General features: G+C 37.1%; 1 protein-coding gene and 2 pseudogenes across 1 annotated transcript in view; 1 reads left to right on the top strand and 2 right to left on the bottom strand.

Annotated features, from left to right (window-relative positions):
* The window catches only part of CATSPERE (catsper channel auxiliary subunit epsilon), a 93,065-nt gene that overhangs the window by 25,266 nt on the left and 48,887 nt on the right, over positions 1–18,912 (bottom strand). The window contains exons 11-17 of the mRNA XM_039883628.1: positions 16,643–17,088; positions 13,053–13,111; positions 7,227–7,302; positions 3,504–3,556; positions 1,163–1,213; positions 776–809; positions 628–707 (exon numbers count right to left, since the gene is read on the bottom strand). Of these exons, the coding sequence (XP_039739562.1) occupies positions 628–707; positions 776–809; positions 1,163–1,213; positions 3,504–3,556; positions 7,227–7,302; positions 13,053–13,111; positions 16,643–17,088 (799 nt within the window). The remainder of the gene's footprint in view (positions 1–627; positions 708–775; positions 810–1,162; positions 1,214–3,503; positions 3,557–7,226; positions 7,303–13,052; positions 13,112–16,642; positions 17,089–18,912) is intronic.
* On the bottom strand, positions 1,630–1,748 carry LOC120619358 (uncharacterized; annotated as a pseudogene).
* On the top strand, positions 12,908–13,026 carry LOC120619400 (uncharacterized; annotated as a pseudogene).

Raw genomic sequence — 18,912 nt, 5'->3', positions numbered from 1 at the left:
TATTAGAAACATGGGTCATTTATCTCTTATTTTTTTTATATTTGTCTAACTTTTATAATCAGAAATCAAGAATAAAGTCAGAGAAGCAGGCAAACAAATGCAAAATTGCTTGGAAAAGCCTTCCACGTAGTATTTTATTCATATTTTTATGATGCAATATTACTTATAAGACTTAAATTAGAGATTATATTTTTGAAATCGCCCCAGTGTACTATCCCTTATTAGTAATCTAGCTTCTTTCCTTGCAAACTTTTAGTTTTTATTGGCCGATAGAGAAGTCGTATGTCACCTGGGGAAGGTAGATTCTATTAAATAGGCAGAGGTGCTGGTAGGAGCTTGGAGGGAGGTTCAGAGAGGACGAAGGGAGGGTCAAGAGACAGCCTGCATCTCTGAGAAGAGGCTCAGCCCTCTAACACACTTACATCTCAGGTGCTAAGTTGTAACCTCCCTCGACATGCAGGGACCATGGGTTGTCGGACTTTGTGTAACTAGTATTGAAAACCTAGTGTCACATATGTTGGGTGCTCAAAATATTTATTATTAAATGCATGATTAATTAGCCTTTCTTTCATGCTTTTATTTTGAAACTCTCAAAGTAATTTCAAGTTTTAGTGAAAATATACTTACAATTGAACCACAGGGTGAAACTTTTCTCTGAAATTAAGTCTCAATGGGCAGCCATATTTTTTCCAATTATATTTTACTCTCTAGAAAAGGAAAAATGCTTTAGTTATTTTCTGTACTTGACCAATTGATAAAATTATAGTGTTCTTACCAAGTTTTTAGAAGGTTGATTCCTCAGATATGACCTGTAAAAAAGATATTTTTCATTACTTATCTTTCCAAACTTAAATATTAAAACCATTACTTTGGGGAAGAGGGTATCACACAAGTCAAATAGATAACCATAATTACAAAATATGTGGAGATTTAACAATACATATATAAGAAATTTTAAAACATTTTGAACCAAATGAAAACGAAAATGCAACTTATCAAAATTTGTGAGATGCAGCAAAAGCAATGCCTAGAGCTAAATTTATAGTAATAAATGCATATATTGAAAAAAATCGGTGCTATCAGGAATAAATGTTAACTGATTTTAAATTATTGGTAGTACATTAATAAAAAACTCAGTGCTTATGTTAAAAATATTTCTTACTTTTGAATAATGTAAAAGAAATCATGCCAACGACATTTTTTCCTATTAAATCTACAAAAAAAAAAACCACAATGAAGTTTTAATATCATCATTCCTTATATACTTGCACAAACATTTAATGTTTTAACTCAATAATTCTCAAACTTGAAAGTGTTAACAAAATCATCACTTATTGAATTAGACTCTCTGGGATTGGTGTGTTGCCCTAGCATTTCTATTTTTAAAAATCAGTTTCGCAAGTGTTTCTAAAGACACCAGAATTTGAAACCTGATTTACCTTTTATATGTGCTACATGTAAAAAATTGATAGAAAATCTATCATAATGAAGATATATTTCTTTAGATGGTTTTATTGCTCATACATTTTTTAAAAACATAGATTTTTTTTTTTTAGATGAGGGAACTCTTGGTTGACCTCACAGAGTGCAAGGACCTTATCAGCTTACAATCCCCACCCTTTTTTTTTACACCTACAGCACCTGATCTTCCTAGGTGGTCTCCCATCCAAGTACTAACCAGGCCTGGCCCTGCTTAGCTTCCGATATCAGACGGGATTGGGCTTGTTCAGGGTGGAATAGCCATAGACAAAAGATAGATTTCTAATTGCTACTAGAGACTCAGTTGTGTGGGTAAGAAGCCCCTTTAAAGGTTCGCATAATTTCTAGTTAGGGTTCATGCGGACCTCAGGCTATCACGGTATATGAAATGATAGTGTTTTTAGTACGCTGTTCATTTGACCATTTTCGTTGGCTGCTTCCAGCGTGACTCAAAAGGAACTGTGGTCACCACTGTGTTTAGATAGATCCTGGAAGTCTAGACCATCTCCCACACCAAACCCAAATTAGACCCCAAGAGATGCCCTCTTTCACTGATGACTCTCCTGTCAGAAGTATCTTGGACCCCACCGGTCTCCTTTGGTGATTGTGAAAACCTTAGGCTCACCACAACCTGAACCTAAGAAATTAGGGTTGTTTTTAGGGTTCCTGAGCAGTGCGTCTCTGACTAAGAGGCACTGGAGTAAGGTGCTGATATCTGTGTGTTTTAAACATGCTTGCCAAGCGATTCCAATGAGTAAACAAGCTTGACAATTGCTATGTAGACCCTTCCAGAAACAGAGTGATTCAGACTGCTTTGCATCTCACCGAAGAAGGTACCTGCACGCAGCAGTATTGGTAACTGGATTTGGCAACATGTTGCTTGGAGCAGTTATTCTCAAATTTTAGTCCTCCTACTAATCTCCTAAAAATTTTGTTAACACAGATTCTGACTCAGCAGGTGGGAATGAGACCTGAGATTCTGCATTTCTAATACTTCCCCATGCGATGCCAGCGCTGGTCATAGATCACACTCTCAGGAGTGTGGAGGTAGACCTTCCCAGGAAGAGGATGCGAAAGGCTGTATAAATCAGTTAGTTTTTGTGTTTCCTGGAAAAGGAATTACAGAAAGTGCATATTCCTTGCTGAAAGAGTTGAGAATTCTTAAGTAACAGCCCAGCAACTGATCATTACAATTTAGTCCTCAGAAGGCTATTGAAACGACAGATGAGCAGACATTTGTTGTGGATGAGAGCAAGTCATTTCATAAATAGACTCAGATAAGAGTCAACGTTCCCCGACTCTCACCCCCACTGCACACCACGGGAAAGGAATCACAGTGCATCGCTGTCTCCGTTATACCTTTAACCTCAGTTAAACAGATTTGTGTTTGCCGACCTCGATTCTCTCCCATGGAGAAGAAAGAGAGCTGTGGCAAGTTGATGACATAAAATCCGGGGCGCATCATTGCAAACCATGGTAAGATCAATGAAAGTCAGACCTTGGGACCTTCTGGAAAAAACACGGGTGGTTCTGCTAGGTTTGCTTTAAGAAAATTTCCCATCAGAAATGGTGCAGACACTGAGGTTCCTCTGATGTGGATGTAAGCAGTTCTCTAATAGAAATGAAATTATAACTGTTTCCGGTAGGATGGTAAACAGAAATAAGTGTTTCTCCCTCTCATTTCTCTGGGAATGAGTTAGACTGAAGAGCTGAGAGAGGTAAGAGCGAAAATGGAAACTGAATCATTGAAAGGGAAGGTGGAGAAAAACACTAATAACAGAGAAAGGTTAATTCTTTTTCCCTTTTAGTATGATTCATACATAATATTCTACTTGGCAAAAAGTAAAAAATCTGGTTTGGAGAACCTGTCAATACAATTTTTGGACACCAATGTCAATTCAATTTTGGATTTCATTCTGGACATGTCATTCATTAAGCTAATATTATCACTAGTAATCACCATTTAGTTCACCATTTGCTTTAAAACGTAAAGAGTATGACAGGTCAAACGCAAATGTACTTACCCTTTAATAGCAATGAATTTACTAAAATCACAGCCAACAGCTACTTGGAACACCTAAAATGAAATAATTTAGGGGGTCGGTTCAGTGGTTCTGATCCATGTGATCTAAAATATTTCTGTAGGTAAAAGCAATTACACGTAAATGTAGGGCTGTGCCCTGTGTCTTTTAGATTTGAAATAATAACCTTTTAAATGTAAGCTCTTGTTCTATTTACTGCTCTGCGCTGTTTTCCTCCTTCTTGACCACTCTTTTCTCTTTCTTTGCTTCATTTTGTCTTTACTGCTCACGAGGTCCAGAGGTTGGTTCTCTGATTTCTTACATCCATATCTCAGAGAACTGATCCAATCTCATCTTCCACTAGCACCTCTGCCATCATCTATCGACTTCTATCAACTCTGTACTTCCAGCTTGTACCTGACTCAGCTGGCAGGTTTCTATAATAAATCTAGTTATTAGTTTGATTTCTTTTTAACCAGAGTCCAGATTCTCCCTTGGTTGGGATGACTACTTCTATTTCTACCTGGCTCCAGGACACCTTACTCACTGATGTCTACCCTGCCTGCACCCCACCACGCCCACCCCAGGCTTTCTAAGTGGAATCTAGACCCTTGCATTCTGTCTTAAATGTATCTTGTATGTTGCATATTTCCACTAGGCAAATCTGAAAACCCCTAATACTCCCTACCCTAAAGAAGGGCTTGGGAATTAGGTGGGTGGGGATAGAGAATGATGTCCACTCAACGCTGATGAGTTAGAAGACCTATCCTGCTGAACCAAGACCTTTCAGGCTTCATTTGAAAGGCATGCTCCACATGGATTTTATCTGCTGAGTCATCCGATCTCACCTGATTTGCTCTTTCAACAGTTCTACCCACATCCTTGTTGTTCATCAGCATTAAAGTTTTGTGTTCCCATAACATGCATTCAGAAACATGGGCCTCCCCTTCCTCACGACTAAGTTATCCACATGACGTACATGGATGACTGAGGTCCTGAAATCTTTTGTGGTCAGGACCCATCATCAGCTTATCTTATTTGTCACATCCCTCTTCTTCAGGGCCTAGTTGACAAAAATCACTCCTAGCCTCGGAATCAACAACCATGACTAGGATTAATAATATGAGTTGACCTGCAGGCGAATCTTGAACAGGAATGTAGGTGCAGAGCGTGGGAAGCATGACTCAGCCTGGCTTGGGTACCTGCTGCTGTCGGGCTGACACATGTTCCTCTGGACTGGATACCTAATTAGAGAAGTTCTGACAGCCCGAGTGAAAACAGTGAGTGCTCTGGTTTTCTTTACTTAATATTATTCTCTTAAGTGCACAGACAGAATAGGATGGCTCTTGCCTTAGCTCAGAATTAGACACAACATATTCCCTCTAACTGGACAGAACAACTGGACTGAGACAGAAATTCTAAAAGCCCTCAACACAGAAATGTTGGTAGATGATGTATTAGATGGAGCATAATCATCTCTTCTTGGGGAAATCAATCTTGGATAGAATTACGAAGGTCCTGTGGGGACTGGCTTACTTGGGTGGCCTCACTGCATTCTGGATCTTGGTTAAAAACTGAGATGCAGCCCTGTGGCTGCTACCAGTTCTATTTGCAGCTCTGCTGCAGGCTATGAAGATGAAGTGATGGCAACATCAGGCTCCTGTTCAAATGGCTCAGTCCACGGTCCATTTGGTCCAGAAGGTTTATAAGGGCTTAACTTTATGCAACTAGAAGAGATTTCTGTGGGCCATGGTTTCATGTAAATGCAGAGCTGCACCCCGTGTCTCTGTAGTATTTATCTGGGGGGCTGACGACTTCCTTGCTGGTAGGTATAAGAGCACAAAGAAAGGTCCTTGTGGTGGTGTCCAGGTCATGATTTTCTTTTACCAGCAAGAAAATCTCCCTCTGTAAGGCTGCATTTTCCTGTTGCTCAAAGGACTATTGCATATCCCTCCATTCTACTTCAGTGGGCGGATCAATACCAATTATTTGGGACACAGAGGGTGGCTAGATTTGAACTGTCCATGTCTCTGGGTGTACCAAGGAGGAAAGAAAAGGAAGAAACCAGTAATATTGGATAATTACTCTGTGACAGGCACTTTTCTGGGTACTTGACATAAATTATCTCATTTAATATTCTCAACGCAGTAGATAAATACTATGAGACAGATGTTAGATGCGGCAGCTGAGACCCAGCGTTGAGTAGCTTGTCCAAGTCGGTAGGTGGTAGAGCCTGGATCTGAACTCAGATTAGATTAACCTGCTTTTGTAATGCTTGGGCTGAGCAGGATGCGGTGAATATGGATCCCCAAGAAATCTATCGATTAGACAAGGAGAGTGATGGAGGGAACCAAGGTGCTTCGGGAAGGTGTCTTGTATGGGATAGGGTGGAGCCATCAGGTAGAAAACACAGACGTAGGCTGGGGCAGGAACTCTGAGGCGGCTATTTCTCACTTCTGCAGATTTAGCTGGGTAGGTGACGAGGTAGGCAGACGGGAGTGGTTGGTATGCGCCCGCAGGAAGTTTCCTGGGGAAGCAGTGTGTGTCAGCAGCGTTCAAGGATGGATCCCGTCTGCCTCTGCTCAGGGCTCCCTCTAAATTCATGGCTCCAAGCCCTGGTATAACCTGTTCCTTGTGCTGGGGTCCTAAAGGGCAGGAACTGAGTCTCATTCAACTTTGAATTGTTCACGTAGGTATCCGTTCTTGTGTTATTCCTGGCACAGGAGGTGCTCAATATATGTTTATTGATTGTTAGGCTGAGAAGGAATAAAGAGAGGAGGTGGTGGTGTTTAATTTCATGACGTGAGCACCTTACAGCTATTTCATGCTACTGTGCTGTTGTACACACCTCTCTCTGGAATTCCACTGACGGCCGCCTGCTCGACTTCTCCCTGATCTTCAACAGTCATTTTGTGTATCTCTCCTTTCTATCTTTCTCGTTCCCATCGAAATCACTCACTCATTCATCTGGGCTACTTGACAACTGTGACCCACATTCTCTTACGGTAGCTGATGTTGATTCCTAGGGAACATACTGTCTTTTCATCTTTCTAACTCCCATTACTTGGCACACAGACTGAAACTTAGAAACACAGTAGGCAGGCAATTAACTTTTTTGAATGAAGAAACGGTTAAATTTTTGAATAAATAAATACAAGATAAATGTGGACATTATGGCAGTCTTCTTTGACCAATTATATCCAATTTTAGTTGTTTTCATTAATTTTAGTTTTCCTTTAGACAGCTTTATTTACCTATAAAACCAAATAATTTTATATTTTTTTGGTATATGTTTATATATCTCACTTTAGATGGTAATCGTGGAGGGCAGAAATCTGATTTTCTGTTTCCGAAGTAAAATGTGCTATCTCAACAGTGAAACATTACAAAACATTCTTAAGAATTAGGTGAGTAGTATTATATGTAGGTAGTATGTATTACTTAGTTTAATACCTATTATTTTTTAAATTTATTTTTCAACTACAGTTGATATACAATATGAGATTAGTTTCAGGTGTACAACATAGTGATTAGACATTTATATAACTTATAAAGCGAGCCGTCCAATAAATCTAGTACCCACTTGGCACCATACATGGTTATTACAATATTATTGACTATATTCTCTATGCTGTACTTTACATCCCCGTGACTGTTTTTATAACTGGAAATTTGTACGTATTCATTATCGAAATAAGTGGTTTTTAATCTACTCATGTCACTTACCTTTTGGGCTGCTGGACACATTTTTGTATATTCACTAGGCCTAACCCGAACAATCAGAAGACCTGTGTTCTGCTGTCTAAGAGAAAAAAAAAACACAGACAAGTGATCACAGACTCAAAAGGGATGTAAGCATGACTCTGCCTTTCTGTAGAGCAGATGAAAAGTCCTATGTCCCTGACGGGATTGCCACCACCACCACGGGGAATTCTGGAGGCCCGGAGAGGGGCGGTGATGACCGCTTGCTGCTTCTGCTAAGGCAGCTGTGTGTTGTGGCCATTCCCACCCCATAGGGTTCCAGATTTTGGCCAGCATAGGGTCAACACAATGGGAGATAGAAATGAGCATCTGTCAGCATTTCAACGGCCCCACCCCACGCCCCACACCGCTGTTTCATCAGACCCCCAGACCCTGGAAGGCGGAACTCTGCTGCTGACGTCTTGTCCAGCAGTTCTTTGTCTAGCTCCTACAGATCGCTCCTTCTTATTGATAATGCCTTTGGGACAATAAAGATTAAGTTATGAAATTAGTTTTCTGAACCATATTATGCTGGATAATACGATCTGACTGGAATTAAAAGGAAGTTCAGACATAATGCCCTTTTAGCTTATGAAGTGCACGTAAATCATTTTGTGCTCATGGAAAATGGGAGAACTCAAAAATCACGGGAGAAGGAATTCTGACGGTTTTATCCACACCGCTCCCCTGCTAAGGTTTTTACTTTTGGAAAAAACTGGGGAAAAACAAACACAAACTAACCGCAAATGAACATCTTTTTTCTTCCAATGTTCGTTATATATTCATATTTATATTTAGTAAACATATATTAAATATAAAATGTAACAGGTAAGTGAGGATACAAATAGCATATTTTCATATTTTTAAATCATCATTCCACGATACATTTTTTCTTATTTAACAACTTCGAAATCAGAAAGCATCTTATAGCTATGCCAATTACGGCTTTTTCCAATTCGATGGAAACTTCGATTTGATAAATTCAGTCATACACTATAGATTTATAAAGGACACTAAAGTAAATAGTGCATCTTCAATTTTCTATACAATTTTTCTTACAGATCCCCCTGCCCCCAACGCCGCCGCCATCGCTAATTTCAAACCTTTTGCTATTTTTTTCTCAAGTCTCAGACCGACATAAAGTATCCTGGACTATTTGATGTGTATTCTAAAGCAACAGAATTCTGAGTAAATAGCCACAAAACCAAAATACCCAAAGGAACCTACACCATGAGAAGAATCAAGAGAAAAGTTCGTGTGTGGAGAAGAGGCGAATTGAGCCTCTCTTGACTTTGTGTCGAATGTAGTCTTTATTCCTCACCCTTCCTGGTCACTCTCTACCACGTCATTCTATCTTATTTTCTTAATAGCATTTATAACTATTTGGCATTATATTGTTTATTCATTTGAGTACTTGCTGGTTTTCACTAGAGATATTTCATGACAGTATTACTTTATCCTTCTTGTTCACTACACATTTCGAAAACCAGAAAGTTCTTGGCGTAGAGTGGGGTACTCAATTCACTTGGAGTAGCAATGGACTTTTTCCTAGAAAACAATGCTCTTTTTCCAAAACATATATTGAGTCAGGACATAGTGATAAACCACGTAAATGCCTGAGGACACAATTCCAGGTTGGTCGTCTTCCTCCAGACATTAAGTGTGTAATTGCTACCTTATTCCAAGAGTCAAATATTGTGTTTTTTTTTCTGATTCTACTCATAAGTTAAGCACTTTCTGGGATATTAGCGTTCTAGTTTTTGCTTAAGGAAAGTATCTAAAGACTTTGGGATGGGAATAAATGATAAAACACGCTTGAAAATTGTTGAATTAAGAAATAGCCCATTTTTTTTTCTTTTTTGAGGAGGTCCATGATTAACTTTATTCAGACACTGTTGGGGTAATATTTTTCTTACATTGGAAGCGTTTTGTTTTGGAAACATTCTTTTAGAATAAACACCAAGTTCTTATGCCTTTCAAATTTATTATCAGGATAATTGATGTATTAAGATTTTCTAATATTGTGGTAAAATCTTTTTAAAGGGATCTCTTTGAGTAAAGCATCATACTGAGTGACATACACCTGGTGTACTGGTCTAGGACCGGGGTCCAAGGTCCTTCTCATCAATCTGCCACTAACCAGCCCCATGAGCGTGGAGAAGATGTTTAACTTCTGTGGGCTCAGTCCCCTCCTGTGTCAGATGATCTCAGACTATGATCTTTCGAGACTTCTTTAACATTATAGAAGTCTTTGAATATAAACATTAAGTTCAAATGTACTTTTCCCAATTCTATCCTTTGTCAGATAACACGAGTTCTGAAACTAGTCTTGATTTTTCTCGACAAGTTTAATGGAGTCCTAACTCTGAGAAAATTTTCCAAAAAGGTCAGATTAATTCCCTCATGTTTTTTCTTTATATTTTTTTTTTTTTTTTTTCATTTTCAATGACAATTGACATTCAATATTATTTTTTATTAGTTTCAGGTGTACAGCATAGTGGCTAGACATTTACATAATTTATAAAGTGATCCCCCCGCTCCCCGATTAGTCTAGTACCCACCTGGCACCATACTTATTTACTACGGTATTATCGACTATATTCTCTATGCTGTACTTTACATCCCTTGGACTATTTAGTAATTACCAATCACTTCTTAATCCCTTCACCTTTTTCACCTATCCCTCTAACCCCGCTCCCATTTGGCAATCATCAGTTTGTTCTCTGTATCTATGAGTCTGTTTCTGTTGTTCGTTTATTTTGTTCTTTAGATTCCACATGTAAATGAGATCATATGGTATTTGTCTTACTCTGGTTGACTTATTTAACTTAGCCTAATACCTTCCAGGTCTATCCATGTTGTTGTAAATGATTAAGATTTTGTTTTATTTTATGGCTGATTAATATTACATTGTATATATGTACCACTTCCTTTTTACCCAATTGTCAGTTGATGGGCACTCAAGGCGCTTCTATATCTTGGCTATTGTAAATAATGCTGCAGTGAACATAGCGGTGGATATATCTTTTTGAATTAATGTTTTTGATTTCTTTGGAAAAATACCTAGAAGTGGAATTGCTTGGGTTATAAGATAGTTATTTTTCATTTTTTAAGGAATCTCCATACTGTTTTCCATAGTGGCTGCACTAATTTAAAATCCCAGCAACAGTGCACAAGGGTTCCCTTTTCTCCACATCCTCACCAACACTTGTTGATTTATTGATGGTGGCCATTCTGACAGGTGTGAGGTGATATCACATTGTGGTTTTAATTTGCATTTCTCTGATGATTAGCGACTTTGGCAGCTTTATATGTCTATTGGCCATCTGTATTTACTCTTTGGAGAAATGTCAGTTCATATCCTCTGCCCATTTTTTAATTGGACTGTTTGATATTTTGGTGTTGAGTCATGTGAATTCTATATAAATTTTGGATATTAACCCTTTATCGATGTATCATTGGTGAATATCTTCTCCCATTCAATAGGTTGTCTTTTCGTTTTGTTGATGGTTTCCTTTGCTGTGCAAAAACTTTTTAGTTTGATGCAGTCCCATTTGTTTAGTTTTTCTTTTGTTTACCTTGCCTGAGGAGATATAGCAGAAAAATATTATGAAGAGCAATGTCGGAGAATTTATTGCCTATGTTTTCTTCTAGGAGTTTTATGGTTTTGAGACTTATATTTAAGTCTTTAATCTCTTTTGAGTTTATTCTTGTATAAGGTGTAAGAAGATGGTCCAGTTTCATTATTTTATATGTATCTGTTCAGTTTTCTCAACTCCATTTATTAAAGAGACTGTCTTTACCCATTGTATATCCTTGCCTCCTTTCTCATGGATTAATTGACTATATAGGCATGGGTTTATTTTTGGGCTGTCTACTCTGTTCCATTGATCTATGTATCTGTTTTAATACCAGTCCCATGCTGTTTTGATTACTATAGGGTTGTAGTATGGTTTGATATCAGGTTTTGTGATACATATCCAACATTGTTCTTTCTCGAGATTGCTGTGACTGGCATTTTGTGGTTCCATATAAATTTTAGGATTATTTATTTTAGTTCTGTGAAAAATGTCATCGATATTTGATAGGGATTGCATTGAACCTATAGATTGCTTTAGGTAGTATGGACATTTTAATGATATTAATTCTTCCTATCCATGAGCATGGTATATGCTTCCATTTATTTGTATCTTATTCAATTTCTTTCTTCAGTGACTTATAATTTTCCAAGTGCAGGTCTACCTCTTTGGTTAATTTATTCCTAGGTATTCTTTTTGATGCAAGATTGTTTTCTTAATTTCTCTTTTTGAGAGTTCATTATTTTTTTTTCTTTTTTAACCATTACTTATTCTATCTTTCTTTCTTCCTTTTTTTTTCTTAAAAATTATTGGGGTGACATTGCTTAACGAAATCAAATAAGTTTCAAGTGTACCATTCAACAGTAAGTTGGATATATATTACATTGTGTGTTCACTACCCAGAGTTAGATTTCCTTTCATTACCAAATATTTGACCCCTTTACCCCCGCTACGTCCCCCTCCCACCTTCCCTCTGGTAACCACTAATCCACTGTCCGTGTCCATGCGTCTGTTTGTCATGTTTGTTTGTTACTTTCAGTTTTATATTCCACATATGAGTGAAATCAAAAGCTTTAAACTTTTTCTGTCTGACTTATTTCGCTTAGCATGATTATCTCAAGATCAATCCATGCTGTCACAAATGATGGTATTTCATCTTTTCTTACGGCTGAATAATACTCCATCGTATATATGTACCACCTCTTCTTTATCCAATCATTATCGTAGGACACTTTGGTTGTTTCTATGTCCTGGCCACTGTGAATAATGCTGCTATGAACATAGGGGTGCATATATCTTTGTGGATAAATGTTTTCAGGTTTTTTTGGGTATTCAGAAGAGGGATTGCTGGATCATATAATAATTCAATTCCTGGTTTTTAAGGAACCTCCATACTATTTTCCCTAGTGGCTGTACCAGTGTACATTCCCACCAGCAGTGTATGAGAGCTCCTTTTTCCCTACAACCTCTCCAATACTTGTTATTCCTTGTCCTGTTGATGATAGCCATTCTAACAGGTGTAGGTTGGTATCTCATCATGGTCTTAATTTGCATTTCTCTAATAGCTAGTGAAATTGAGCACCTTTTCATATGTTTGTTGGCCATTTGTATGTCTTCTTGGCAGAAGTGTCTGTTCAGGTCTTCTGCCCATTTTTTAATTGGAATTTTTTTTTTTTATTGTCGAGTTGTATGAGTTCTTTGTATGAACTGTATGACAGTTCATTATTGGTGCATAAAAGTGCAACTAATTTTTGAATATTAATTTTGTATCCTGCTACTTTACTGAATCCATTTATTGGTTCTAGCTTTTTCATGGAAACTTTGAGTTCTCTAGATATAGTATCATGTCATCTGAGCCTTTTTTTTTTGCAATTGGATGAGCGAGAACCTTCAGATAGATCATATTTCCATTTAATCACAAGGAGTAGTCTACATTTTTATACAGAAATCTAATTTCACATCTATCCAGACATTTCAAGGAATTTGATATCTGGATATTTAAAAATATATTTAAATAATAGAATACCTGCAAAGTAATAACTTGAATAGCATATTTAACATGAAGAGGTTCTTTTAAAAGTCATACTTGTCTATAGCCATGCCACCCTGAACGTGTCCGATCTTGTATGATCTTGGAAGCTGAGCAGGGTCGGAACTGGTTAGTACTTGGATGGGAGACCACCTTGGAAGACAAGGTGCTGTAGGCATTTAAAAAAGAAAAAGTCATACTTACTGCAACTTGAAGTAATCATTTACTGCCTCATAATTTTCTGTCTGAAAAAATGTTACTGTCTGAAAAAGAGATAAAAAAGTTCATGTAAAGCAGAAAAGCTGGGAATGGGAATACTTTCAAGACAGGTTTAAATCTTTCAAGACAGATTTAAATCTTTATATAAGAAAAATAATATATTTAGCATCTTTTTCAATTTTCTTCTCTATCTCAGAAACTCCAATTAGTACATATTATGTTTACTTTGTTACATTTTCCTTTTAATTTTATGTTTTTTTAGTCCTTTATTTTTATTGCCTTTCTCTTCCTCCTCATTTGACTTTTGTCATTGCGATGTTCTTATTTTAATTTTTCATTTATATCCCGAGCATAGCAAATCTTTCACTTTCTTCTGTTTTCTAATAACCTTGTCTCTGGATCTTTTTATTTCTTCTTTGAGAGTTTTAAATGATTAGAGATATCATCCTGTTTGTAATTGTTAAGACTCTGAGGAATTATTTGCCTGAAACTTTCCTCTGTTGTTTTCGAGTAATTTTTAAAAATCTCCACTTGCCTTTTGCATATGTTCTTGCTATTTTAGTCTATCTGGGGCATGCTTCATTTCAATTTTCAGCATTTCACAAGGTTGCTATCTTTTCAGAATAAAGCCATTTAAAAAACATGTGATAGTAGAAGCAGAAAATTATAAGCCCCACATTTTTAAAGTATGATCATTGTAATCTCCATGTTCCTGAATTATTTTATGGTAGTTCTTTGTCATATATAACACACACACACACACACACACACACGTATGAGTTGTGGTAGTAACACATACATATAGTGCCTACTATGTGCCAGGTGCTCTTCTAAATCCTGTATACATATTAATTCATTTAACCCTCATAATAATCTTATGAAGTAAATATAGCAATAATAATTATTCACATTACTTAGATGAGAGAACTAAGATACAGAAAGATTTAAAAACTTGCTCAATGTCATCGGCCAGTAACTCATGGAGCCAGATTTTTGTTAAAACACCAATTTTGATGTTCCATCGTCCTTGGTCATTTGTATATTTTTGTTGGTAATCAATATTTTGAAGGGCTGAATTTCAAATGGGCAAACATTCATTATATATCCAGTTCTTGGAAAGAAAACCTCTTAGAGTATATGCAGATATTGGGGACATCAAAGAAAATTCCTCTGGGCTGAAGAAATGTGTAAATCTTTTCTATTTTTGTTCTGAAAAGAGGGGATCCCTCCGCTTCAGAAAAGCGAATTCAATATACTCCTTGTTTCTTGAAACACAATCAATCTCATCTCATTTTATTTATCGTATTTTGATTTCCCCCACATCTTCTTCTCCCAACACCTTCCCCTATAATATGCACCCACGATATATATCAAACAAGTATTATTCATTTTACAAGGATACAAAGATACCTAAGATCATATATCAAACAAGTATAGTATATTTCAGCTTCTTACTCACTCAACACTATTTTTCATTCAGCATTATGTTTTAAGATCTATCTGTGTTACTATTTGCAAATCTAAATCAGCTTTATTTGTTTCCAAGCCTGTTTATATCAGATTACATTATTACTGTAATTGTGGAATTAAATTAAATACTGATGAAGTATGAGTGTAAAAAGAAAGTAGGGTTACTCTTCCCCTGAGAACTAAGTTGATTGCTTTGGAAAGTTTTGATAAGCAGGTCGCTGAAGAAATTGCTGAATTAGACATGAGAAAGATAACAATCAAAGACTGAAAAAAATTATAAAAGTCTAGAATGCTGGTTGTTTTAAATGTCTTTATGTTTTTTTCACTCTACTTTAAGGACACTGAACTGGGAACTCAGAGATGAGGCCTTATGAATAAGGTTATGCCAGAAATAGATGAGGAACTCCAATAAGTGGACTTATTTCAAAGGAAAATCTGTGATCCTATAGTAAAAGATTGAGTAATAAATGTAAGTTCATTTACTTAAATAAAATGTTCCATACCTGTCAGTTTCATTTTATTATGATTCTCTGCTTTAACTGACTTTGGAATTAACTGAACACTTCCGTTACACCGTATCAGTTAAGGGAGCTTGGTCTAGAAGAGGAAGTGTTAGATAGCGCAAGGGTCCAAGGGCTTAGTGGTTCTTCCTAAATGCTATTCTTGCTAAATGTTAAAATGTAGCACAGTATTTGGCAGATGCAGCTGTAAGCAGGGTGAGCTTGACAGGAACCCAACCAGAAAAGTGTAGCCAATTGCAAAGAAGAAATTGATGTATAATTAGCTAATGAAATAATGCATATAAAGCAATGGCTAAGCCTCTCTTCAGTGAGACAGAGCTTTGGATGTCTTGCTTCAAGTAAAGAAAACTACCTAATGACAACCACATCTTGCTCCTGAATAGAACACCCCAAGTGGAGAACCCCTTGAGTTTGGTAACAGAAGTGGAGACTATTTGGGAAGACATTGTAGTAACATGTAAAATGTTTATGCTATAATATTAATTGGAAAAGTAGTATATAAAACAATATATATACCCTGTGCACTTACACTTACTGTGGTAGAATGTTTGCAAAGACAGCTGCAATAATTCCTTCCACTCCTATATGCATGTCCCTTTACAGCAGGGGGTCCCCAACCCCTGGGCTGTGGACTGATACTGGTACCTGTCAGTGGCCTGTTAGGAATCGGGCCACACAGCAGGAGGTGAGCGGCGGGCCAGCGAGCGAAGCTTCATCTGTACTTGCAGCCGCTCCCCAGCGCTAGCATCACCGCCTCAGCTCCACCTCAGATTATCAGGCATTAGATTTTCATGGGAGCACTGGTCCCTGGTGCCAAAAAGGTCGGGGACTGCTTGTTTATAGTATACATTTGCTGTTTTTCCATTAAGAAACGGAGTCTAATTCCCCATCCTGTTCATCTGGGCTGGCCTTGTTGATGAATAGAATGAGGTCAAACCCAGGTCTCAAGAGGCCTTGTGGCTGCTTCTGCTTTCAAGGTGTGGGAACACAGCCCGAGATTGTCAGGCAGAGAAACCAGGTGTAGTTTGGAGGATAGAAGCCACACAGAGCAGCGACAATAGCTCCAGCTGAGGCCCTTTGTGCTAACGAGCCAGTGCTAGCACTAACCACTTGACATGTAAATGAGGCCATCTTAGATCATCCTGTCCTGGACAAGCCACCGGATGACCACAATCCATGAATAAACCCAGATTAAACCAGCTGAAAAGCCCAGATACTCACAGCCCAAATTGTTGACACAGAATTGGCTGTTGTTTGAAATCATTAGATTTTGTGGTGATTTTATACTGCCCTACATAGTAGGTAGAACTCTACAGAAAAGACAGGCATTAAAAAAATAAAAATAAAAGGAAGCAAACAATACCATTGACAGTCAAATAGTTTTGCAGGAATGTATTTTAGGTGGCAAAGAGGCCTTGGATATTGAAAGTGAAAATTGTGGCTTATCATATTATTGTTTATTAAAAACATGTATATTTCTCAACATTTTCCAAGCTAAATCTAAAAGGAAAATCGTTTTTTAAAAATGTTAATATTATACTTTTACATTTATTAAAATGAAAAAATTTAAAAATATTAACTTACCATGGTTTTAGTGCAGTATCCTGAGGCAATTTCATATAGAACCTGAGACTTCTCTTCCAATATATTTGGGCCATATGATTCCATAGTAATATATAGACCAGCATTTTCTGGATAGACTATTTGAGCCCAGAATGACAGGTGATGTCCCTTGTCCAAAACGTAAGAAATATACAAAATATTATGATAAAATACAATAAAGGGGCATTCGGTACTTTTTGATCTGGAACCTATACTTTGTATTTCCAGTCTTAAGGGATAGTCCTGTGGATATATTGTGCCATCATCAAAAACATATATGAGATATATTTTACCAGATGCATTCAAGAAGAATAATGATTTTGTTTGACTATTTATCCATAAATGTAGCTTTATTGCATCCGTAGTATACGTCTTGAAAAAAAACATTATATTATTTTCCATTTTTACTATGATATTTCCATAATAATCTGGAAAAAAAGAGAAAAATTTGTGTTACTCTAACTATAAATCTATGCCATTTTGAGTGTGCTTTTAATCAAAATAACTTCTTTTGTAATAACAGTATTTATGTACTTGGCGAAAATTAGAGTGAGTGGGCACAAATCTGCAACTTTACACAACGCTGGATAACTTCTCTTCACAGCAGAGCAGTTTTTTTCCTCGCATTCACTATATCGCTTAATTACCTCTTTAAAGACTATCTCCAAATATAGTCACAATGGGAGTTAGGTCTTTAACATGCATTTTGGGGGCATATAATTTAGTCCATAACACAGTGCTTCCTAATAATGCCATTCCCGTCATGCTTATTATTATTTAATACACTAATTCAAGCTTGGAGTATTTTTTTTGGCGTGTTTTAGTAAAACCACAAGGGTAAAGTGTCCCTAATGCTGAGGAGACACACACTGGAAATCAAACACCAGCGTTTTCATGTCAGTGACCCTTCAAGTTCTGCCACTGTGTGAGGGGCAGAGCGTGCTGCTGACGTGATTTGGGCAATAGAGGGACTAGGTAATTTTTTAAAAAAGTTTTTAAATTAAGTTTATTGGGGTAACATTGGTTAATATAATTATATAATTTTCAGGTATACATTATAATTTAACATCTGTATATCCTATTGTGTATTTACCACCCAAAGTCCACTTTCCTTCAGCTACCATTTATTTGATCCCCTTTACCCACTTCGGCCTCCCCCTAACCCCCTATATTTGACCCCTTTTACCCATCTACGTCCCTCCTCCCTCCCCACCCCTTACCCTCTGGTAACCACTAGTCTATTGTCTATGTCCATGAGTCTCTGTTTGTCCTGTTCCTTTGTTGCTTTTGGGTTTATATCCCACATATAAGTGATATCATGTGATTTTCGACTTTTTCTCCCTGGCTTATTTTGCTTAGCATGATTATCTCAAGGTCCATCCATGTTGTCGCAAATGGCAGTATTTCATCTCTTCTTATGGCTGAGTAATATTCCATTGTATATATGTACCACAGCTTCTTTAGCCAATCAACTATCGTAGGACACTTCGGTTGCTTCCATGTCCTGGCCACTGTGAATAATGCTGCTGTGAACATTGGTGTGCAAATATCTTTATGGATATGATTTTTTAGTGACTGGGTAATTTTTTCATAACTTAAATTTCTTTATATGTTTAATTTTGTTTTGTTTGCTTTTGGCGATACATTCATCCAAGCTTACCCAATTCTTAGCCTGTTGTGCCATGTGTGTTTTTAGAAACCTCACAAGGTGTAAGGAGAGAAAAACATGGATGGATGACCTGATAAAATATGTCTTCGTCAAATAAAAAAGTATAGGATACATAGTATGATAATATATAAAACAAAACCTCACCAAAAATATATCGTTTTTGGATTTTATATAATGTCTAAGTCATTTCGTGAGGTGGTCCCCATTTCGTTAGCCAGTAGTATCTCTTACTAGTTTTTGTTGCACGCTCTGCTGGCTAGTCGCACTGAACTAACTTCGGTTTCACAAACTGGCCACGTTCTCTCCCACTTCCGACTAATATATTCTCTCCCCCTGGTTTCAGTTTAGAAGTCATTTAATTCATGCTGATTTTTCAAATCTCATAAATCTGGAGTACATGCCCCTTTCGTATGCTTTCTGTCACTCTCTCTTTCGCCACTCAAACTATTCATTAAAAACGTTATTAAATGAACTTTGGATCAAATAGGAAGTTAAGATGAAACTCAAATGATATCTCTGATAAGGAATTAATTTCTAAAAAAATATAAAGAACTCATATAGCTCGATATACCAAAAAAAAAAA

This window comes from Pteropus medius, unplaced genomic scaffold, assembly GCF_902729225.1.
Source record: "Pteropus medius unplaced genomic scaffold, Ma_sr-lr_union100, whole genome shotgun sequence".
NCBI lineage: Eukaryota > Metazoa > Chordata > Mammalia > Chiroptera > Pteropodidae > Pteropus > Pteropus medius.
The sequence above is the reverse complement of the archived record's forward strand: the minus strand, read 5'-3'. Positions and strand labels throughout refer to the sequence as shown.